This window comes from Haliotis asinina, chromosome 11 (genome assembly GCF_037392515.1).
Source record: "Haliotis asinina isolate JCU_RB_2024 chromosome 11, JCU_Hal_asi_v2, whole genome shotgun sequence".
Classification (NCBI taxonomy): domain Eukaryota; kingdom Metazoa; phylum Mollusca; class Gastropoda; order Lepetellida; family Haliotidae; genus Haliotis; species Haliotis asinina.
This window is the reverse complement of record NC_090290.1, coordinates 12523782-12550387: the sequence shown is the minus strand read 5'-3', so window position 1 is coordinate 12550387 and position 26606 is coordinate 12523782. Positions and strand designations below refer to the sequence as shown.

Below are 26606 nucleotides of genomic sequence, written 5' to 3'. Positions count from 1 at the left end.
GCCACAATACCTGAGAGACTGTACAGGTTTGGCTCCTTTTAGGTCCCAACTATAGACCTGTCTCTTCTCTTGTGCCTTTTCAGTTGGATTCTTGGTTAGACATATCTAGTAAGAATTACTGGTCTGCACTGTAGCCATTCTGAGTTAGTGAGTTTATTTTTACTCCACACTCGGCAATATTCCAGCTAGATGGGGGCATTCTGTAAATAATCAAGTTTGGACCTTACAACCCAGTAATCAACAGCATGAGCGCAATTGGAAACCGATGAAGTGTCAACCAAGTCAGCGAGCCTGACCACCTGATCCCGTTAATCGCCTCTTACGACAAGCATAGTCGTAAGGCCTATTCTACCCCAGGACCTTCATGGGTCTTATGTATGGGATGTAATTGCATTGATTTGTGCAACTGGGAACAGATGACATGCGACAAACAAGTCAGCAAGCCTTACCACTCGATTCCGTTTGTTGCCTCTTGAGATAAGCATGGGTTACTGAAGATCAATATTCTAACCTGGACCTTCACATTTGGATTCTGAGTTAGATTTGGTCAAGATCCGGTAACTCAACTGCCATCATAAAATTGATATATTGCAGAGTGTGGCCTTAAACACACACACACACTTAAACTTTCTTTCCCTGTATGTTTTGTACTCAAATGATAACGGTTTGGACTTGGCTTTGTACACTCCTTGTCACAGATTAGCAGTAATAATAATCAACATTTTCAAGTTTGTAACTGTATAAATTTAATCAACATAGATATATATTATACTTCATATAACAAATCATCGACTGTACATGGAATAGTTCATATATCAAGACAAATTAAAATAAAAATTCCATAGAGGATTCTCAAGGTTCATGGAGAACTGTGTAAAGAGGCTTGAAGACTTTCTTGAACTGCCTCACAACCAAGAACATAACTTCTTGGATATTAACATCTGAATATCAAATAAGAATGACAAGTCACTTCAAGTGGAGTTCATTTGTTGTTAAAATAGATTTGCTGATATTTGTAATCTGAAGCAACGCAGTACTTTAGCACAACCACAAAATCAAGCAATCCATTCATAAAATGTTGAGATCTCCAAATCACAGATGCAGGAGTGAAAGCACTTCTGCTGTATTGATATCCAGTTTTCACCCTCTAAATATATGGTACTTAATTATTCAGCTGAAGACTTTCTCATCAGATGGTGGCCTCAACGATCAATTTGACTATCCTTGGTACTGGAAAACAGCCGCTGCTCCCATGCCTGAGCCAATACACATGGAGACCACACCGTAAGCCCTGAAACATCAACAGTGTATAATATACGCCACACCGTAAGCCCTGAAACATCACCGGAATACATAACAGAAGCCCTGTAACATCAACAGTGTGTAATATACACCACACCGTAAGCCCTGTAACATCACCGGAATACATAACAGAAACCCTGTAACATCAACAGTGTGTAATATACACCACACCATAAGCCCTGAAACATCACCGGAATACATAACAGAAACCCTGTAACATCAACAGTGTATAATATACACCACACCGTAAGCCCTGTAACATCACCGGAATACATAACAGAAACCCTGTAACATCAACAGTGTATAATATACACCACACCGTAAGCCCTGTAACATCACCGGAATACATAACAGAAACCCTGTAACATCAACAGTGTGTAATATACACCACACCGTAAGCCCTGAAACATCACCGGAATACATAACAGAAACCCTGCAACATCAACAGTGTATAATATACACCACACCGTAAGCCCTGAAACATCACCGGAATACATAACAGAAACCCTGTAACATCAACAGTGTATAATATACACCACACCGTAAGCCCTGAAACATCACCGGAATACATAACAGAAACCCTGTAACATCAACAGTGTATAATATACGCCACACCGTAAGCCCTGAAACATCACTGGAATACACAACAGAAACCCTGTAACATCAACAGTGTATAATATACGCCACACCGTAAGCCCTCAAACATCACCGGAATACATAACAGAAACCCTGTAACATCAACAGTGTGTAATATACACCACACCATAAGCCCTGAAACATCACCGGAATACATAACAGAAACCCTGTAACATCAACAGTGTGTAATATACACCACACCGTAAGCCCTGAAACATCACCGGAATACACAACAGAAGCCCTGTAACATCAACAGTGTGTAATATACGCCACACCGTAAGCCCTGAAACATCACTGGAATACATAACAGAAGCCCTGTAACATCAACAGTGTGTAATATACGCCACACCGTAAGCCCTGAAACATCACCGGAATACATAACAGAAGCCCTGTAACATCAACAGTGTGTAATATACACCACACCGTAAGCCCTGAAACATCACCGGAATACATAACAGAAACCCTGGAACATCAACAGTGTATAACATACGCCACACCGTAAGCCCTGAAACATCACCGGAATACATAACAGAAGCCCTGTAACATCAACAGTGTGTAATATACACCACACCGTAAGCCCTGAAACATCACCGGAATACATAACAGAAGCCCTGTAACATCAACAGTGTGTAATATACACCACACCGTAAGCCCTGAAACATCACCGGAATACATAACACAAACCCTGGAACATCAACAGTGTATAATATACACCACACCGTAAGCCCTGAAACATCACCGGAATACATAACAGAAGCCCTGTAACATCAACAGTGTATAATATACACCACACCGTAAGCCCTGAAACATCACCGGAATACATAACAGAAACCCTGTAACATCAACAGTGTATAATATACGCCACACCGTAAGCCCTGAAACATCACCGGAATACATAACAGAAACCCTGTAACATCAACAGTGTATAATATACGCCACACCGTAAGCCCTGAAACATCACCAGAATACATAACAGAAACCCTGTAACATCAACAGTGTATAATATACGCCACACCGTAAGCCCTGAAACATCACCGGAATACATAACAGAAACCCTGCAACATCAACAGTGTATAATATACGCCACACCGTAAGCCCTGAAACATCACCGGAATACATAACAGAAACCCTGTAACATCAACAGTGTGTAATATACACCACACCGTAACCCCTGAAACATCACCGGAATACATAACAGAAACCCTGTAACATCAACAGTGTGTAATATACACCACACCGTAAGCCCTGAAACATCACCGGAATACATAACAGAAGCCCTGCAACATCAACAGTGTGTAATATACACCACACCGCAAGCCCTGAAACATCACCGGAATACATAACAGAAACCCTGGAACATCAACAGTGTGTAATATACACCACACCGTAAGCCCTGAAACATCACCGGAATACATAACAGAAACCCTGTAACATCAACAGTGTGTAATATACACCACACCGTAAGCCCTGAAACATCACCGGAATACATAACAGAAACCCTGGAACATCAACAGTGTATAATATACACCACACCGTAAGCCCTGTAACATCACCGGAATACATAACAGAAGCCCTGTAACATCAACAGTGTGTAATATACACCACACCGTAAGCCCTGAAACATCACCGGAATACATAACAGAAGCCCTGTAACATCAACAGTGTGTAATATACACCACACCGTAAGCCCTGAAACATCACCGGAATACATAACAGAAACCCTGTAACATCAACAGTGTGTAATATACACCACACCGGAAGCCCTGAAACATCACCGGAATACATAACAGAAGCCTTGTAACATCAACAGTGTGTAATATACACCACACCGTAAGCCCTGAAACATCACCGGAATACAGAACAGAAACCCTGTAACATCAACAGTGTATAACATACGCCACACCGTAAGCCCTGAAACATCACCGGAATACATAACAGAAGCGCTGCAACATCAACAGTGTGTAATATACACCACACCGTAAGCCCTGAAACATCACCGGAATACATAACAGAAACCCTGTAACATCAACAGTGTATAATATACGCCACACCTTAAGCCCTGAAACATCACCGGAATACATAACAGAAGCCCTGTAACATCAACAGTGTGTAATATACACCACACCGTAAGCCCTGAAACATCACCGGAATACATAACAGAAGCCCTGTAACATCAACAGTGTGTAATATACACCACACCGTAAGCCCTGAAACATCACCGGAATACATAACAGAAACCCTGTAACATCAACAGTGTATAATATACGCCACACCGTAAGCCCTGAAACATCACTGGAATACACAACAGAAACCCTGTAACATCAACAGTGTATAATATACGCCACACCGTAAGCCCTCAAACATCACCGGAATACATAACAGAAGCCCTGTAACATCAACAGTGTATAATATACACCACACCATAAGCCCTGAAACATCACCAGAATACATAACAGAAACCCTGTAGCATCAACAGTGTATAATATACACCACACCGTAAGCCCTGAAACATCACCAGAATACATAACAGAAGCCCTGTAACATCAACAGTGTATAATATACACCACACCGTAAGCCCTGAAACATCACCGGAATACATAACAGAAGCCCTGTAACATCAACAGTGTGTAATATACGCCACACCGTAAGCCCTGAAACATCACCGGAATACACAACAGAAACACTGCAACATCAACAGTGTATAATATACGCCACACCGTAAGCCCTGAAACATCACCGGAATACACAACAGAAACCCTGTAACATCAACAGTGTATAATATACGCCACACCGTAAGCCCTGAAACATCACCGTAATACATAACAGAAACCCTGTAACATCAACAGTGTATAATATACGCCACACCGTAAGCCCTGAAACATCACCGTAATACATAACAGAAACCCTGCAACATCAACAGTGTATAATATACGCCACACCGTAAGCCCTGAAACATCACCGGAATACATAACAGAAACCCTGTAACATCAACAGTGTATAATATACACCACACCGTAAGCCCTGAAACATCACCGGAATACATAACAGAAGCCCTGTAACATCAACAGTGTATAATATACACCACACCGTAAGCCCTGAAACATCACCGGAATACATAACAGAAACCCTGTAACATCAACAGTGTGTAATATACACCACACCGTAAGCCCTGAAACATCACCGGAATACATAAGAGAAACCCTGCAACATCAACAGTGTGTAATATACACCACACCGTAAGCCCTGAAACATCACCGGAATACATAACAGAAACCCTGTAACATCAACAGTGTGTAATATACGCCACACCGTAAGCCCTGAAACATCACCGGAATACAAAACAGAAGCCCTGTAACATCAACAGTGTGTAATATACGCCACACCGTAAGCCCTGAAACATCACCGGAATACATAACAGAAGCCCTGTAACATCAACAGTGTGTAATATACACCACACCGTAAGCCCTGAAACATCACCGGAATACATAACAGAAACCCTGTAACATCAACAGTGTATAATATACACCACACCGTAAGCCCTGAAACATCACCGGAATACATAACAGAAGCCCTGTAACATCAACAGTGTGTAATGTACACCACACCGTAAGCCCTGAAACATCACCGGAATACATAACAGAAACCCTGTAACATCAACAGTGTATAATATACACCACACCGTAAGCCCTGAAACATCACCGGAATACATAACAGAAACCCTGTAACATCAACAGTGTGTAATATACACCACACCGAAAGCCCTGAAACATCACCGGAATACATAAGAGAAACCCTGTAACATCAACAGTGTGTAATATACACCACACCGTAAGCCCTGAAACATCACCGGAATACATAAGAGAAACCCTGTAACATCAACAGTGTGTAATATACACCACACCGTAAGCCCTGAAACATCACCGGAATACATAACAGAAACCCTGTAACATCAACAGTGTGTAATATACGCCACACCGTAAGCCCTGAAACATCACCGGAATACATAACAGAAGCCCTGTAACATCAACAGTGTGTAATATACGCCACACCGTAAGCCCTGAAACATCACCGGAATACATAACAGAAGCCCTGTAACATCAACAGTGTGTAATATACACCACACCGTAAGCCCTGAAACATCACCGGAATACATAACAGAAACCCTGTAACATCAACAGTGTATAATATACGCCACACCGTAAGCCCTGAAACATCACCGGAATACATAACAGAAGCCCTGTAACATCAACAGTGTGTAATATACACCACACCGTAAGCCCTGAAACATCACCGGAATACATAACAGAAGCCCTGTAACATCAACAGTGTGTAATATACACCACACCGTAAGCCCTGAAACATCACCGGAATACATGACAGAAGCCCTGTAACATCAACAGTGTATAATATACACCACACCGTAAGCCCTGTAACATCACCGGAATACATAACAGAAGCCCTGTAACATCAACAGTGTGTAATATACACCACACCGTAAGCCCTGAAACATCACCGGAATACATAACAGAAACCCTGTAACATCAACAGTGTATAATATACGCCACACCGTAAGCCCTGAAACATCACCGGAATACATAACAGAAACCCTGTAACATCAACAGTGTATAATATACGCCACACCGTAAGCCCTGAAACATCACCGGAATACATAACAGAAACCCTGTAACATCAACAGTGTATAATATACGCCACACCGTAAGCCCTGAAACATCACCGGAATACATAACAGAAACCCTGTACCATCAACAGTGTATAATATACGCCACACCGTAAGCCCTGAAACATCACCGGAAGACATAACAGAAACCCTGGAACATCAACAGTGTATAATATACGCCACACCGTAAGCCCTGAAACATCACCGGAATACATAACAGAAGCCCTGTAACATCAACAGTGTGTAATATACACCACACCGTAAGCCCTGAAACATCACCGGAATACATAACAGAAGCCCTGTAACATCAACAGTGTGTAATATACACCACACCGTAAGCCCTGAAACATCACCGGAATACATAACAGAAACCATGTAACATCAACAGTGTGTAATATACACCACACCGTAAGCCCTGAAACATCACCGGAATACATAACAGAAGCCCTGTAACATCAACAGTGTGTAATATACACCACACCGTAAGCCCTGAAACATCACCGGAATACATAACACAAACCCTGGAACATCAACAGTGTATAATATACGCCACACCGTAAGCCCTGAAACATCACCGGAATACATAACAGAAGCCCTGTAACATCAACAGTGTGTAAAGTACACCACACCGTAAGCCCTGAAACATCACCGGAATACATAACAGAAACCCTGTAACATCAACAGTGTATAATATACACCACACCGTAAGCCCTGAAACATCACCGGAATACATAACAGAAACCCTGTAACATCAACAGTGTGTAATATACACCACACCGTAAGCCCTGAAACATCACCGGATTACATAAGAGAAACCCTGTAACATCAACAGTGTGTAATATACACCACACCGTAAGCCCTGAAACATCACCGGAATACATAACAGAAACCCTGTAACATCAACAGTGTGTAATATACACCACACCGTAAGCCCTGAAACATCACCGGAATACATAACAGAAACCCTGTAACATCAACAGTGTGTAATATACGCCACACCGTAAGCCCTGAAACATCACCGGAATACATAACAGAAGCCCTGTAACATCAACAGTGTGTAATATACGCCACACCGTAAGCCCTGAAACATCACCGGAATACATAACAGAAGCCCTGTAACATCAACAGTGTGTAATATACACCACACCGTAAGCCCTGAAACATCACCGGAATACATAACAGAAACCCTGTAACATCAACAGTGTATAATATACGCCACACCGTAAGCCCTGAAACATCACCGGAATACATAACAGAAGCCCTGTAACATCAACAGTGTGTAATATACACCACACCGTAAGCCCTGAAACATCACCGGAATACATAACAGAAGCCCTGTAACATCAACAGTGTGTAATATACACCACACCGTGACCCCTGAAACATCACCGGAATACATAACAGAAACCCTGTAACATCAACAGTGTATAATATACACCACACCGTAAGCCCTGTAACATCAACAGTGTGTAATATACAACAGAAACCCTGTAACATCAACAGTGTGTAATATACACCACACCGTAAGCCCTGAAACATCACCGGAATACATAACAGAAACCCTGTAACATCAACAGTGTATAATATACGCCACACCGTAAGCCCTGAAACATCACCGGAATACATAACAGAAACCCTGTAACATCAACAGTGTATAATATACGCCACACCGTAAGCCCTGAAACATCACCGGAATACATAACAGAAACCCTGTAACATCAACAGTGTATAATATACGCCACACCGTAAGCCCTGAAACATCACCGGAATACATAACAGAAACCCTGTAACATCAACAGTGTGTAATATACGCCACACCGTAAGCCCTGAAACATCACCGGAATACATAACAGAAGCCCTGTAACATCAACAGTGTGTAATATACACCACACCGTAAGCCCTGAAACATCACCGGAATACACAACAGAAACCCTGTAACATCAACAGTGTATAATATACACCACACCGTAAGCCCTGAAACATCACCGGAATACATAACAGAAACCCTGTAACATCAACAGTGTGTAATATACACCACACCGTAAGCCCTGAAACATCACCGGAATACATAACAGAAGCCCTGTAACATCAACAGTGTAGAATATACACCACACCGTAAGCCCTGAAACATCACCGGAATACACAACAGAAACCCTGTAACATCAACAGTGTGTAATATACAACAGAAACCCTGTAACATCAACAGTGTGTAATATACACCACACCGTAAGCCCTGAAACATCACCGGAATACATAACAGAAACCCTGTAACATCAACAGTGTATAATATACACCACACCGTAAGCCCTGAAACATCACCGGAATACATAACAGAAACCCTGTAACATCAACAGTGTATAATATACACCACACCGTAAGCCCTGAAACATCACCAGAATACATAACAGAAACCCTGTAACATCAACAGTGTATAATATACACCACACCGTAAGCCCTGTAACATCAACAGTGTATAATATACACCACACCGTAAGCCCTGAAACATCACCGGAATACATAACAGAAACCCTGTAACATCAACAGTGTATAATATATGCCACACCGAAGCCCTGAAACATCAGTGATGTAGAATATACACCACAACATAAGCCCTGAAACATCACCGGAATACATAACAGAAACCCTGTAACATCAACAGTGTATAATATACACCACACCGTAAGCCCTGTAACATCAACAGTGTATAATATACACCACACCGTAAGCCCTGAAACATCACCGGAATACATAACAGAAACCCTGTAACATCAACAGTGTATAATATATGCCACACCGAAGCCCTGAAACATCAGTGATGTAGAATATACACCACACCGTAAGCCCTGAAACATCACCGGAATACATAACAGAAACCCTGTAACATCAACAGTGTGTAATATACACCACACCGTAAGCCCTGAAACATCACCGGAATACATAACAGAAGCCCTGTAACATCAACAGTGTAGAATATACACCACACCGTAAGCCCTGAAACATCACCGGAATACACAACAGAAACCCTGTAACATCAACAGTGTGTAATATACAACAGAAACCCTGTAACATCAACAGTGTGTAATATACACCACACCGTAAGCCCTGAAACATCACCGGAATACATAACAGAAACCCTGTAACATCAACAGTGTATAATATACACCACACCGTAAGCCCTGAAACATCACCGGAATACATAACAGAAACCCTGTAACATCAACAGTGTATAATATACACCACACCGTAAGCCCTGAAACATCACCGGAATACATAACAGAAACCCTGTAACATCAACAGTGTATAATATACACCACACCGTAAGCCCTGTAACATCAACAGTGTATAATATACACCACACCGTAAGCCCTGAAACATCACCGGAATACATAACAGAAACCCTGTAACATCAACAGTGTATAATATATGCCACACCGAAGCCCTGAAACATCAGTGATGTAGAATATACACCACAACATAAGCCCTGAAACATCAACTGAATAAATAACAGAAGCCCTGAAACATCAACAGTGTAGAATGTACACCACACCGTACACCCTGAAACATCAACAGAATATATAACGGAGGGCTTTAACATCAACAGTGTACAGCCTGTTTTGGTTCAGTTGAGAACAATGAATGATTAAATAAGTCAAAAGTACACAACACATAAATTAGACACATGATCTTGACAGCTCTGTACCCAACAGGATCTGAAGTCTGAAATTTTACTGATCAGTCATGGAAATAGTTGTTTAAGAAATGATCATATAACATTTTTTCTGCTTTCACTCTTAACACCGAGGGGTGACAAACGGCTGGTGGAACAGCTCTGGCACAGATGTAACTTCATAGTCTCCTACTAGTCAGGAAACAGCCGATGCTGCTCCAACAACCACTTGTCACCACTCGGCATGAAGACCAGGATATACCATTTGTCATAAAGGCAACAATAGCTCTTATGTCAAGCAGTTATCAGAAAAGGAAAAGCATTGAACTAACCCTCTCATAAGTTAAAATCGTCAAAACTGGTTGTACAATCATAAATATATTGTAAAAGGTACCTACGTGAGGCAGCTAGTTTGTGTGATCTGGACGTTTTTCTCCATGAACAATTCAACAGGATTTCCAGATTTCACACAATGCATATTGCACAATATTTATGGTATTAGCTACAGTTTGGCATGAATTGCATGTGGACCCTTTTTTTGTAAACAACTCTTCATCCAATGATCCAGTCAACCTCAAACACTGCAAATGGATGTTTTGTCAGACAGCCTAATCACATTGTAAATCACTGATTTTAGGCATTTGTATGAAAGAATCTGTCTGTCTGTAACTGACAACAAAATAAACAGCAGAACACAGACTGCTTGCAGAGGGAGGGCGCCAATGACCTGTAACAACGGCAGTGTTGGGTCAGATGGGTAAATACATGTGCAGTTCATGATAGTTACCTGATCGACTGGATCACTGAATGAAGAGTTATTTACAAACAAACAGGTCCACATGCATTTCATGCCAAAATATAATAGAGCATTACTGGGAGAGACACATTCACACGATCACTCAAACATGAGAGTAGAATATACAGTTTTGAACAAAGACACTAAAATGCCCTTTGCCAGTTGAGCCACACCATTATCAACTCTGTTTTTCTTAAATGTATCTCTCCCAGGCTATAACCAGTACAACACTATCAGCTAATGCATGGGTGGCCGTCTACGTCCAGCTGGGGACCTCCTCTAACACTTGAATCCACATGCAATGCATATACTCACGGTTTGCCTCTTCTCTTGAGCTCATGCAACAAGGTCCCTATCTGCCTGGCACCAGTACACCCAAGTGGGTGCCCCAGGGCAACCGCACCCCCCTTGGGGTTGACCTTTTCAAGGGGAATCCCCAATTTCTCCACGCAGTACAATGCCTGGCTGGCGAAAGCCTCATTGATTTCGAAGATGTCAATGTCACTGATCTTCAGACCTGTCGTGATAAGGGATATAAAACTACCTTGTTTCTAAATGTGATGAAGTCCTACCGTACAGCTGGATACCACCAAATGTAAGTTAGATCTGAACGCTTTAAAACAATTGGTGAGAGAGTGGGATTTACTCCGCTTTTCTATTCTCAGCACTATTCCAACAATATCATGGCAGGGACAAAAGGAATAGACTTCACACATGGTACTCATGTTGGCTTTAACACAAATTGTGTAATTCCATTTCTGTTTCATTCCTTACTTTGTATCATTGCATGAGCCTAAAAATTATGGCTTCCTTTTTTCTCTGTTTCAACCTCCAAGCTACAATTTGAAATGTCTGTTTAAATTGTGTGAACGGAAAGAGAAAAATGAAGGTTGCTGTACCTGCTTTCTTAAGAGCTACTGGGATGGCCACAGATGGTCCAATCCCCATGATATCAGGCGGACAACCTTCCACAGCATAGGACTTTAGGACGCCCAGGATTGGCCAGCGTCTCCGCTCTGCCTCGGACCGTCGTGCCAACAGGACGGCTGCAGCGCCATCACTCACCTGGCTTGAGTTACCTGTCACAGAACACAAGCAGTGTTGTGTACTGACTTGAACCTTCTGAATATACACATAAAACTGTCTTGGGGTCCGCACACTTTAAATCAACTGGTTCCAAGTGATTACATATGCCCGCTAGCAAAGTCATGACGTCACTATGTGATGCAATCATGTCACACGCCGATACACATGGATGTAGATGGCACTACGTAAGCACCATCACTCACCTGGCTCCAGTTACTTGTCACATATAAACCTAAAGCGTGCTTCACCAAATATCATCAAAGATCAAGTTTAAAGTGCAAATGCTTTCCCTCACAGGAATGGAACTGCCTCTGTCAGGTTACTAAACTGACGCTCTACCTCCTGGCCACTGAGCCAACAATGGTGGCAGTGTTAAATTATCTACTGTAAACTGTATTATTTCCGCGCCTTAAACTTTTCGTGAGTTATGGTCACTAAACCTTTTTGCGCCTTGTTATTTTTGCGAGGTGATCTTATAAGAGGGGCATCTCTGAATGTTTTTACACGACACGCATGACCATTGAGTTACTATAAAACAAACAGATTTGTGAAGTGATCTAAAAACAAATGTAATTGATTTCAGAACTAATACTTTTTTACTGGGTCTCAGAGCCATGGAAATAGAATGTGATTGAGCCGAGTGTATCCAGATTAGCCCAGCGGTGACACATGCTTGAGCAATGATACCTGTATTGTTTTTGTGTTGTTGACTTACCTGAATAGAGTGTATGATATATCTATATTATCGTGTTTTAATTCTCGCGCCATGAAGACTGACACGAAGTTCACGAAAATTAAATAAAATAAATAAAATTTGTCTGTTTACAGTATTAATAGTTAGGCCTACTGACATTACATTGATAGATGGTAGATCCCCCCACTAGACATACCAGCAGTGGTAGATCCCCCTTCTTTGAAGGCAGGGCGAAGTCTCCCAAGTCCCTCTAATGTGGTGCTTGGTCTGATACCATCATCTTTTGTCACCTAAAGCAAAGATCAGCATCATCTTAAAACAAGTACAATCTGCTTTCTTCATAGCACACATTAAAATACCTATAGTTCACAACACAAAAATCACACACTTTGATTCGATTTTGACATTCTCGGTTGGCTGGAAATTGTGGGGAAGTATTTATCTAAATGGAGTTCTCTTTAAGGTCTAATTTCCTTAATTCTATTCCATGCATAAAAGTAAAAATAAATCTTTTTCTTATTTTTATTATTCCTGTTAAAAAACTTGTCACACTTATACTTATACTAGCTGTAACTTTGTCAGCATGAACATGGACGTTTTACTGACAATAAGATGGTGCATATAAATCCAAAGTCTGGTGCTGAGACCTACCGTGATGGTTCGCTCATTCCCATCCTTATCCAGAATCTTGGTTGTCACGGGAACCAACTCAGCATCAAATAGACCAGACACTGTTGCTTTGTGGGCACTGTAACAAACGACACGCTCTCACTGTGGCAACATTGTAGGAACAATGGAGGGTCAGGAATGAAAACAGTGAGAGGCCATTCTTTGTGTATAAAGCATTTCTTATCACCAACCTCTAATGGGAAACCTCTCAAAATATAAACCTAACAAAAACAAACATCTTCATGTTTTGTGTAACTTCTTTTATGAAAATAGAACTTAAAGGTCACATGCAATGTAAAACACAACTCTGCAGATTCTGATATCTTTCTGTATGCACTTAACGAAACAAATCATCAAAAATTCCAATTCAACCTATAAAGTTGAAAAAAAGAGCGATGAAAAGAAAGCCTGCAAAATCTGATGATTTACTAAATTTCCCCCAGCACGGGGGGGAATAAGTGGTTTCAACAGCTGTGCTGCGCTGCTCCCATAGCGCATGCGCAGTAGGAATAGGTTCGCAGAGCTTGAAACAGTATGTATGCCCCGAGTATGAGGTTGTGAGTAGTAATCTAATCTTGGTTGTGTACACAAAGAAAGCAAATAATCTATTCAGTACATAAAAAAACTTGCTGATTGTGGTAAGCAGCCTCTATCACAAAGAAAGCTCAATGTCTGGTTTATTGACACCTATATGTCTTCCAGCCTGTCTGCTAAAGACGATATGCAATACACAGCTTCAAACATTGACCTCGTGCAATTTGAACTTAACACCTATCAGGCTATAAGCCATAAACAAAACAAAAACTGATTTATGACTCGCGCATCCGAGTCTTGTCTCTGCCACATTACGTAATTAGGTAGGTGTGATACTTGTATACATGACATGTTTTTATGTCTGTGGCTTGCAAACAAACTGTATCCATTTTTCTCGGATGACTGGATCTGATGGAAACTGGTGCAAACTCTTGTCAGTTTCAAGTCCTGCTTTGTAATTGGACGAATGACAGTTCCAGCCACGTAGTAGTTCACCATTTCTACTGATTTTTGATTGGATCGAATGCAGATTCAGAGAACATGTATTTACAAAATCCAACATCTCAATATACATTCTTTATGGATAACAACTTCTCGGGTTCACACAATGAGGCATCAGCGTATCAGCAAATGAACCAGCCAATCAGAAGCCGTCGTTGCACTTGCGTGCACCCCACCCGCTATCACTGGGCTCGGTCTCCTGAGGGCTTCGGTTTCTAGGGAAGTAAGCCCAAGTACAAAATATTGCACTTTTGGATAGCCATTATACACTTATAATTTCGTTTACTTATTTTTTTACAAGCAGCAATGTATATTATATTATGCATGTCATTAATAAGTGATAATTGTGTTTTAATTATAATTAATTATAATTGATTTTCTGGTTGCATGTGACCTTTAAGGATAACCTGTGAATGTTTATGTATGAATGCAGATAACCTAATATACATAAGGAGCAATATTTCTATAAATTCTGTTAAAGGAAACTCAAAATGACTGATGTTTTGTAGAAATGCAATGGTAAGAGTTCTGACTGATTGAGTTTGGTTTTATGCCGCTTTTAGCAATATTCCAGCAACATCACGGCGGGTGACACCACAAATGGACCTTGTACCCATGTTGGGAATCAGAACCCGGGTCTTTGGCATGACGTGGCAAAGCTGTAATCAATAGGCTACACCACCGTCCCCAGAGTTCTGAAGATTTAATCCAAGGGAGCTAGCAAGTAAGCAATTTCATTCCAAGATGGTCCTGATGAAGCTTGACCTTATCAAGAACAAAACAAGGACTGTTTGGTAGTCATAATATATCTTAAAAAATTGACCAGTTGTCCATTAATGAATTTAACCCAAGCTTGAGGTAAGCAAATTCGTTACTCACTGCACTATATCTGAGGAACTGGTCAAAGGCACAAGACAGCAAATGATTACAAGACAATTAATGATATTGTTTTTTCTTTAATACTTACTTTTGGTGTGATCGCAACGAGAACCTGTCTTGTTTTTCTCTTGATACCCCAAACCTTTCAGCAACATTCTCTGATGTGATCCTGAAACATCATAAGGATGGGAAAGCCATGATATCTCAGTATGCCTCTTAGGTAGACTAGGCCTTCAGCAACCCGTGCTTGCCAAAAAAGGCAACTATGCTTGTCGTGAGAGGTGACTTACGGGATTGAGTGGTCAGGTTCGCTGGCTTGATTGACACATTTTCCCAATTATGCACATTGATGCTCATGTTATTGATCACTGGATTGTCTGGTCCAGTCTCGATTATTTACAGACCGCCACCATATGGCAGGAATATTGCTGACTGCAGCATAAAACTTAACTCATTCACTCACTCACTAATCACTGATCCGGACCTAACATAAAGATAAAAAATAAGCTGGCGCAGTTTTGCAAGAGAGTTACAGAACTCAATTCCACAATTTTAAAACAGGACGTTATGCCTAAGGACAAGAGGGGGTAATGCTGGATCTGCCATTACCACAAGACAAAGCATATTTATACAGACTAAAAACACTCATAGTCTCTATATTCTAGAAATGGTATCTGTCCTGACAGTGAATTCAGCACCAGTAGTGGTCAAAATAACTTTCTTCTGACTGATCTGACATTGATAAAAATTGACAGTATATACGTATCCTCACTCATGAAAGCATGACTTTGGTCACGTGAGACGGGTTTTGGCGGGAAAGAGGGAGTCCCAATGGGTAAGTGAATCTTGACTGATTTGGGAACAAATGCATTCAGATTTCCACATAACCATCAAACGGGAAAGGTAGATATGCAATATAGCAATAGTCAGGATATGGAAAATATGAAGCCATTCACATGTTTTCCTTAAGATATTGTTACTTTTGTAAATTTCAGAATTATGTTCAGTTCTTGTGCATCATAATAAATTTACAGCTAAAACAAACAGCTGACTATTTCCATTATTTTATATCAAATGACATGTTTCAATGATTTATTCTACCTGTGACATCAAACATGGTCTTCGGCAGCAACGACTCAAACTTACCCCATTGGGATGAGGCACTGTGCTGCTTTCTCGTTTTCAAACACATGGGGGTTGAGATCCATTCCCTTCCGCAGCGTTTCATTCTTGGTCATAGACTCAACCCTGAAACACATCCCCAGCAATCACAGAATGACCTGGTCTGAGTACTGTCTGAGAATTCTTGCAAACTATTGCAAAACAGTTTACAGCCTACTCCAAACATTCACCCCTTTCACCATTTTCAAAAGAGGCGAAGGCTAAGCATATTCACAAGCCACAAGATAAAATTCTTGAAAAGGTTCCTTGACATGTTTTCTTTAACATATAATTTGTTGGTTGTTACAATTTCAACCTCAGTTTTTGATGTGTCTCTGAAATCTTGTGACACCCCTACACGTCAAATTTCTACTTTGCACGACACTCCACTGAACATTATCAAGTTGCCATGACGCTTCACTAGGTAAAGTCAGTGGTAGCGGCATCAACAGCCTGTGTTCTCTGCTAGGTTTGAGTGAGTGAGTGAGTGAGTGAACAAACAAAAGAGTATGGTTTTACACTGCTTGTTAATGGGCTTCACACACTGTACCCATGTGGGGAATCAAACCCAGGTTTGGTGTGACGAGGGAATGCTTTAACCACTAGGCTACCCTACGCCTTTGTAGTTAATTCTGAAGCACAGACATTGTGATCTGATGTCAGAAGTTGCCTTGTCCTTAGGACCAAAGACATGAACTCCATCATCAAAGTGTCCAGGTATAGATGTGCAAAGACTCAATGTTCTGTTACATTTGTGATACTGTGACGATTACTTAATCTTAAAGTACTATTTAGCTTTCATGGACTAGGAAATAATGTGTGGCTTTTTGTCTTCATTGCAGGGGAAAAGAGATATATTCTCCAATCAGATAAGGAGAGAGTGACAAGCATGGCTTGTCATGTGGCCTAGGGCGCGGGAAAGAGGAGGCTACACATGGATGAGTGTATTTTACATCCGCTTCTTTCTAGAAGGGAACTTCAAGGGATTTCAGGCGTTCCACTACCTTTGCCAGGGAAGAGGAGATAAGCAATTAGCAAGCGTCTGGATAAGGAAAAATTATATTCTCCCAATCAGATATCCAAATGAAGCCTGTTTTTTTCCATGGTAGGATATAAGGAATGTACTCTCCTGCTCAAAATATATTTCACTTCTAAGGAGGATAAATGACATGTCATCAAGAACACTGAGATCAATCAGATCAGAACATTCTAAAATGGCAGCATAATGTATAATTCATCACAAAATGGATCTGTTATAAACTACTCATACTAGCCAGAAAAGGTTTAGACTCACTAGTGTATATATAGCCACTTACTTCTGGCAACTGTTCTAAACTCAGTTTTGCAAACTATTCCATACTGATAAAAGATACTGTCTACACATGACCTGATATTGTGAAACAAATTCATAACATTGTAAAGATTGTTGTCATGAGTTCAGTAAACAATAAAAATCAGTGAAAACTGGCAAATCCTCATCAAAATATTTCACCAAAATGCAGTTGTTCACATGCAAGATGCTGGCACATGCTTTTCAGCAAATTTGATGCATGATTCTCATGCAGTTCATCTGCATAAAGTTGGACGTTGGTTCCCACAAGTTTGTTTTAAGTGAGTCTAAACTTTTGAATGGAAGTATATATGTGAACTCTATAAGTGAACGGATGAATCCTATCATCCATCTGAATGTAACAACAGTCTTTCATTTGGCATGTTACACTTCCGAAGGACCACTCACCCAGCGGCCAGTCCAATGTCACACTGCCCAGTCCGGATGCTCCCTGGAACAGAAAAACATGTTATTGATTATTGAACATTGAACTAAACCTAAAGTTCAGACGCTCTCTTTAACCGTTAAACATGCCCATTTCATATTCTATAAATAGTTTCATGGCTACTGTAGACAGTGTAGACTGTTTTTGTACTACTACAGTCTGTGCTTGACTGAAAAAGGGCAGGAATGTCTGTTTATGAGAACTAATTGAGTGATCCAAGAGCCAGGACCCCTATTCTCGAAACGTTCTTAGCCCTATGAATTCTTAACTTTTATCATAGCCAATGTGTTAAGAATGGGCTTAAGAAGTTTTTAGGGCTACGAACGTTTCGAGAATAGCTAGCCAGATTAGAACTGGTCTTCAGCAACGCATGCCTGTCGTAAGTGGCGACTAATGAGATCGGGTGGTCAGACTTGCTGATTGGTTTATGCATGTCATCACCCAGTTGTGTACACTGATGCTCATGATGTGAGTCACTGGATTGTCTGGACTTTAATATTGATAGACCACCATCATATAGCTGAAATAATGTGGAGTGCCGCACTGAAAAGTGAAAATAAAAACAAACAAAGTGTATGAGTGAAGGATTATTACCTGCCACATTCATGAAGGCTTGCAGTCCAGATGAACACTGTCTGTTGGTAGAAGTACATGGCACAGTCTCAGGAATACCACTGCAAATGAAGAATCACTCATTAAGACCATGAACAAGTATCAGCTCACCTCTAAAACTTGCACTGCTGTGTCTCCTTGTGAAACTACCCTGTATAACCTGCTCCCTGTGAAAATCCCCTGTAAAACCTGCTCCCCTGTAATTCAACCTGCTTCCCTGTGAAAGTCCCCTGTAAAACCTGCTCCCTGTGCAGCTAACCTGTAACACCTGCTCCCCTGTGACACTTAGCTGTAAAAACTACTCCCATGTGAAACTCCCCTGTTAAACCTGCTCCCATGTGACACTTAACTGTAAAACTTGATCCCCTGTAAAACTCACCTGCAAAATCTCCTCCCCTGTGAAACTAACTTGTAAACCCTGCTCCCCTGTGAAACTCTCCTTTAAAACCTGCTCATCTGTGAAACTCATCAGTAAATCCTGCTCCTCTGTGAAAGTCACTAGTAAAACATGCTCCTCTGTAAAACTCACCTGTAAAACTGTGCAAATCTAGCAGTGTTACACCCTGGTTCCAGGACTGTGCCTGATGAATAGAAACAGGACATAACTGATGTAAACACAGAACTTAGCAAATCCACATCAAAGAAATTTATAAACAGCAGTGCAGATAGGTAAAAATTGTGGAGAAGTAAAACAGATGCTAGAATGTCTGTTTATATTCAGTAAAACTGACATGAATGCGGCAAATATGATATGTATCACAAATATTGGGTAACGAATATGAATAATTATTCACGAATATAATATTATAGCTATTATTGTTATAATAGGATATTTATATAGCCCACATATCCATGCAACTATTCCTTGTTCAAGGCGCTGGTATTTGTTTCCTGCAATCATTGAATGTCCATCACATTGTATTATCAATCAACTGTGATGATGATGCACAGTACAGAACCCCCATGTTGACTGTTAATTTGTCGTAGTAATAAGTAGTGATCTGACATGATACTCAAATTTGGTATGTAACAGACTTTTAGTGATAGTCCACAGTATCATGTGCAGCCATTGCAAACTAACATGACTTGCACTACTGAAAGGCTAGTACATATTCCATTCTTGCATATCTCACTTCAGAAAGCATGATGAGGGCTCAAGTATAACATGCTCAGATAAAAAATTGTAAATATTCATTCATATTCAGTTCTGGTGACCACAAATAACAAATTGTATTCATGAAGGTCTACGGTTCAATTCACTGAATATGTGAGTGTATTGTAACAGCCTTAATATTCAATGAGTTTACTTGAAACTAATGTCCCGGGAGATTGTCATGACTCAAATGGTTCGTCAGCTTCTGATGGACATAAAGCACATTTTGGTTACACTTCCTCAGAAAAGTCCCTGATGGGACTCCTACCCAAATATAACACATGTTACATTTGATCACTTTCTAAATGGCATTGTGTAATCGTTTGCGTAATGAAATGAAGACACAGATTGTTGTAATGTTATACTGTTGGTACTGGACTAGTGTTGTACTGTCAGTATGGGAGGAGTGATTTTAAACGAAATCAGTTCCATTACATTTAAGTTTGTTTTGAATAGGTAACTACATACCTGCTTGGTAAAATTTCCCAGTGACATATACCAAGGTGAGTTAAATCACTGAAATATACACATACAGTGGAAGCTGCCAAAACCAGCATCTGTCCAATCTGGCAAGTTGTCAACCCCGGCACATAATCTCATTTCCATCCATGGCTTGTACATTTATCATCAGCTCTACAATCCGGCACATTGTCTAAACTGTATTATTTGTTCAGTCCCAAATTTTGCCGGTTTAGACAGCTTCTCCTAAATTTGAAAGCCATGGGTATTGGAATTTGAAATACCCACTCAACATTCATAATACCCACTCTGAAAATATACAGTAGGTACAGTACCCACATTAGCCAAATTTCATCTGGAGCTCTGACTTACCAACACATATATCGCCTATGTCCGCAGGATTCACCCCGACATCCTTTATCACAGCCTTGAACACATGTGACAGCAGCTCATCTGCATAAGTGTCCTGAAAATATAGGTTAAGTCTTATATCATTCACATCATTAATGCTAGGACTCAGTCAGTTAATGAATTATATGTGGCATATTGGGATCACAACGAAAATGACTTTAAGAAAGTAACTTGTCCTGAGTAATTTTCAACTTGCCCTGATATTTATGACATAGTCATGATGATGTAATTATAAGAGAATAAATCAACATCGTATTTGATGTCAGTGTTTACTCAGGGGTTCAATTTTTTTCTAAAATCCACTTGCCACCGGGCCCTTGACTTTAAGAAGGTAACTTGTCCTGATGAATTTTCCACTTGTCATGATTTTATGACATACCCATGATGATGTAATTATGAAAGAATAAATCAACATGTTACTTAATGTTGATGTTTCCTGCAATATTTATCGAAAAGTGACAAACAGCAAAGAAAGACAACTCTACTTTATTATCATTGTGAAATTTAATGGCTACATTTAGAGCAGATATCAAAAGAAATTCAAGTTTATTTGCAGTTTGAAACCATAAGTGGAAATTTTCTAGTAGCCTACAATCAAGGAAGATACCATTATTTTATTGCCCGAAATGAAAATTGACTTGCCCCAGGCGTCGGGCGATGGGATATTTGCACCCCTGTTATCGGACTATTTGTCGAGAAGTGATAATAGCAAAGAAAGATAACTCCATTTTATCATTAATGCGAAATTTAATAGCAACATTTTGCGCAGATATGAAAGAAAATGCAAGTTTATTTGAGAATGTAACTATGGGAAATTGGTAAGCCAAAATGAAATGAAAATTGACTTGTCCCAGGCATTGGGCGATGGGATATTTGAGCCCCTGATAGCACTGAAATATCACTGACTAATTAAAAGTACATTTTCTATGATTATAATCATGGCAGAAATAAATTATACTATGAAAGATGCGGTCATAGATACTAGGGCTGGGATGGGTCCAAATTTAATGCATTCTTCATACACATTCTTCAAATACATTCTTCATGATGGAGGCTAAAATTTTGAATTTATCAGTATGTTAACTATGCATTATATATATTCTAAACAGGTGACTGCTAATTAATGTTCGGAATATTTAAATACAACTCCTTAATCATTAAAGGAAAACATATTACATTATTTAATCTATTAGTCACATGATAATATTAGGTCAAGTAGTGAGACGAGTACCCGGGTCCAACTCATTATCCACCCGTCCCGTTTATCGACCTACCCATCCCGGTTATCGATCTTGATCATAGGGATTGAGTAAGTTAAAATTCTGCGTCATATCGGCAAAATTTCAGCCACATCGATGTAAGAACAATTAATTCTACACATAAAATGAATGGTAAATGGTAAAACCCTGTCAACAAATAACAATAACACAACTAGATGATAACAAACGCTTATTTAAAACTAGTAATGAGACCTAAAACAGTCTAATTATACAATACAAGGTTGAAAATGGCCATACATTGCCAACAACTGAAGTTAGATCACCATACTAGGGACCATGGGGACTGGCAGTACGTTTGCATCCTGACTGACACAGACCATTTGAACATTTTTGAAAAATAACTTACGCCTTTAGTAAGCATTGGCTCAGAACATGCACATACAACGCTGGCATAATTACTGTACAAAAGACAATGCCCAGTTCGCAAATCACTGACAACAATCTCATAAATGACTTAGCATTTTTTCAAGCCTTATACTGACACTGATACATCATGATGCTGCCTTACACTCTACAGGCGCAAAATCTAACCTTAAATGACCCCCTCTTAGCTTTTCCTATCGGAGTTCTCAACGCTTGTACAACAACGATGTCGTCCGCAGAGTTTGTTGACGCTGCCACACCGTGTGTCGTCACCGATGAGCTCAAATGGCCAAACACAACGTTCAGACGATCCATGTTTTTCTGCCTGCGTTTTGTCTGCACTCTGAACCTCAAGCAAAGTCCAAGGCCATCAGGGATTCCCCTTACTGCGATGAAGGGGAATCCTGGTGACGTCACATTCCATGCTTAAAACGAGGCTGGGTGAGAGCAGTGTGTAGTGTAGTGAAATTGCTGCTCAGCGATCTTGCGTTTCTCGTTCAGCTGTGTATAACCAGGGATATTCTAGGACAGGGATAGGTCACTCGCTTGCTATCTTTACCATTAGCGCGTGCCTCGTCATGTTCCAAAGCACACAGTGACTTGGTTCGATCAGAGCAACTTCGGCAGCGTTTAACACTAACACTACTTCAGCCAGTCTATTGTATCAGTCGGAATGAATGAATGAATGAATAAATATATTTTTAGCAAGCATTAAGAGCAAGAATTGTATGTGAAAGAATGAAAGAAATAAAAGAGCGAAAGAAATACATATGAAAGTGAATGAAATAATAAATGATACAACCATACAGAAGTTTGTGGAGTGCATGAATGGATGAGTTAATATTTAACGTCACATCGGCAATATTTCAGCCACGTCGTGATGAAAACATTCTTGACAAAAAACACCAATTATGTGTTCGTGATCATTTAACACTGAAATGGAATGTATGTATATTATTTAAAAAAACACAAACTGTCAACGAAGGACAGTAAAACCACCAGAATATCACAATTAGATTTAAAGCTAACTTGGAAAGTTAAAAATAATATCACTATTTAGACAATACAATATAACAACAGACTATAGATCACCATACTAGGGGCCATGGGGACTTACAGTACCTCAGCTTGTCGTAAGAGGCGACTAACGGGATCGTGACTTGGTTGACACATGTCATCGGTTCCCAATTGCGCAGATCGATGCTCATGTTGTTGATCACTGGATTGTCTGGTCCAGACTCGATTATTTACAGACCGCCACATATAGCTGGAATATTGCTGAGTGCGGCGTAAAACTGAACTCACTCACTCACTCACTTACAGTACCTTTGCTATTAGGTGAACGACCTAATAGGTAATACGCAGTCATGTAACTCTTTGAAGATGCCATATTTCCAGGTTGTGTCATGTGCTTTTTTCTAGTACAAAAGACTAGAAAGATAGAAGAAGACTCCTTTTAAGAATTTTATTTTGACATAACTGCAACTGCCTTTCAACAGTATTCATCTTTTCACCTTAGCCTGGAGTAGTTAAATCGTCGACAAGAAAGAGACCTATCAATCGTACCATTTAAAGCCTTTGACAAACTGTTCATTGTAACGCTAATCAATGCAACAGACAAATACTACCTTGGGACACCCTGATCCTGATTGTTATGGTCAAACAGAGTACAACCCATCCAGACTTGAAATTGTCTGTCTTCTAAAAACTGAGATATGAACTGGGATAAACAGCTGCCCAAATCAAAGACATGGAGATCTGGAAATTCCATACTATCATGTCGTATCATATGCCTTCTCAAGGTTGAAATATTGATACAGTATGTTTTTTCAAGAACAAAAAAGAGGGTTTTTTTATATAAAGGTTCTAAGCGTACCAAATGGTAGATGGTACTTACGATTTTTGTGGAAACCATACTGAATGTTGGCCCTGGTATGATGATCTATTCTACCCCGGGACCTTCACGGGTCACAAATGAATGAATGAATGAATGAATGTTGTTTAACGACGCATCAGCAATATTGCAGCTATTCGCGGCGAGGAAAAGTCTCTCGTTGTACAACACATTGAAAATAATAAAAAGTGATGTTGGAAATCACTAAAATATTAGTTACGTATCATGTGCAAGAACTGATCTCTGAAATAAAAGCTATATTTTTTTCATATAGTTTGATTTCTTTTAAATATGCTAAAATTAAGTGGCTAGAAACTTTGTTAAAAAGTGCACATAAAGTAGGAACACCGTCAGAAAACGCCCTCTGATATGAGAAAAGTCAATACATTCAAACAAAATGTGCTAGATAGTAATCGGTCTATGGCATGGAATGCAAAATGGTGGATCTTCACGTTTCAAGAGAAAGGAATGTGTATAGTAACTATGGCCGATAGGACATCGACGTAGCACAACCTCATCGTGACGTCTAAGTCCAGTACATTGATTTCGTCCAATATTGGGTTTAATGGAATGAAGCTTATTTGAGGCTTGATCATCCCTGCTCTGCTGCCACTGATCTGTTATATATTGTCGAATAGCAGGTTTGAGGTCAGAAAAAGGGAGGGTAGTGTTGGCAACTGAACTTTGTAGAGCTTCTTTAGCTACGGAATCCGCTAGAGAGTTACCTCTTATACCAAAGTGGCTTGGAAGCCAACAAAACACAATAACCTTCCCAGACATAGATATGTCTAAATGGCGACTTAAAATTTTGTCTTAAAACGGGTGATTATGTTTACGGTTTTTGATTGCCTGTAAACAGGGCAAATTATCGGGAAAAAAGATAAAATGGTTGTCTCGAGATGTTTCAGTAAACTGCAATGCTAATAAAATTGCCATAGACTCAGATGTAAAAATGGAACTTCCATCGGTCAGTCCGAGGGATAAGGTGTTATCATCAGCAACAGCAGCTGCTGACACCTTATTGCCATCTTTTGATCCATCTGTGTAAAGGCTTTTGTAAGAGGAGTATTTGTCTTTAAGTTCTAAGAAAGCCTGTTGGTACAATAATGTATTTGTAGCAGCTTTCATCAGTTTTGTCATATCTAAATTGATATTCGGCTGTATGGACTGCCATGACGGTATTTCTGAAATGTTAAAAGGTGATATATTCTCAAAATTTAAATGGGCATCCCTGATATGGGACTGTATACGAATATCAAGAGGTGGGATTGATTTGGGTTTATTAGCATATAAATCCTTATAGGAAGGACTGAATACACAGTTGAAAGCGGGGTTAGATGGACTTGAGTGAAGCTTAGCAGTATACTGAAGCGCGAGTTTGATTCTCCGTAACTTTAAGCACGGTTCGTTTGCTTCAACCAACATACTCTCGATTGGGGAAGTTCTGAAGGCTCCCAAACACAGTCTAATACCTTGATTATGAATGGATACGATTTGCGAGCTGAACCATAGATAAAACAGCCATAGTCAAGTTTGGATCTGATCAATGATCTATAGAGGTCAAGGAGTGAAAGTTGATCTCCACCCCATTTGATATTGGAAACATTTTTAACCGTGAAATAAAATCAGTCATGCGACTACGAAGGCCCATCATATGGAGATCTTTCAAAATACCATATTTCCAAGCAGTGTCATATGCTTTTTCTAAATCAAAGAAAATAGAAACAACATGCTGCTGTTTAATAAAACCATCACGAATAAATGACTCTAATCTGACAATATGATCCATGGTACTCTTCCGGTGTCTGAAGCCACACTGAATGTCTGTAATAAGGTGATTTGATTCCAGATACCAGACGAGGCGAGCATTTATCATACGTTCCATGGTCTTACAAACACAGCTAGTTAAAGCTATAGGGCGGTAATTAGTAGGATTTGTATGATCCTTGCCTGGTTTTGGCACTGGTATAATCATTGCTTCATGCCAGGAAGGGGAATAATTTCCAGGTTCTCAGATATTATTGAAAATATTTAATAACGTGATGAGAGATTCATC

General features: G+C 40.0%; 1 protein-coding gene across 1 annotated transcript; it reads right to left on the bottom strand.

Moving 5' to 3' along the window:
• Positions 1 to 729: 729 nt before the first annotated feature.
• LOC137255629 (3-ketoacyl-CoA thiolase B, peroxisomal-like) lies at positions 730 to 23099 on the bottom strand. Its single transcript, XM_067793084.1, has 12 exons — positions 22825 to 23099; positions 20975 to 21068; positions 19520 to 19571; positions 18973 to 19052; positions 18342 to 18384; positions 16589 to 16690; positions 15531 to 15611; positions 13511 to 13607; positions 13056 to 13149; positions 11979 to 12158; positions 11395 to 11596; positions 730 to 1291 (listed from the first exon to the last, which is right to left on the bottom strand). Exons 1-12 carry the CDS (start codon positions 22969 to 22971, stop codon positions 1219 to 1221), a joined length of 1245 nt encoding a protein of 414 aa, XP_067649185.1. The 5' UTR covers positions 22972 to 23099; the 3' UTR covers positions 730 to 1218.
• Positions 23100 to 26606: the final 3507 nt, after the last annotated feature.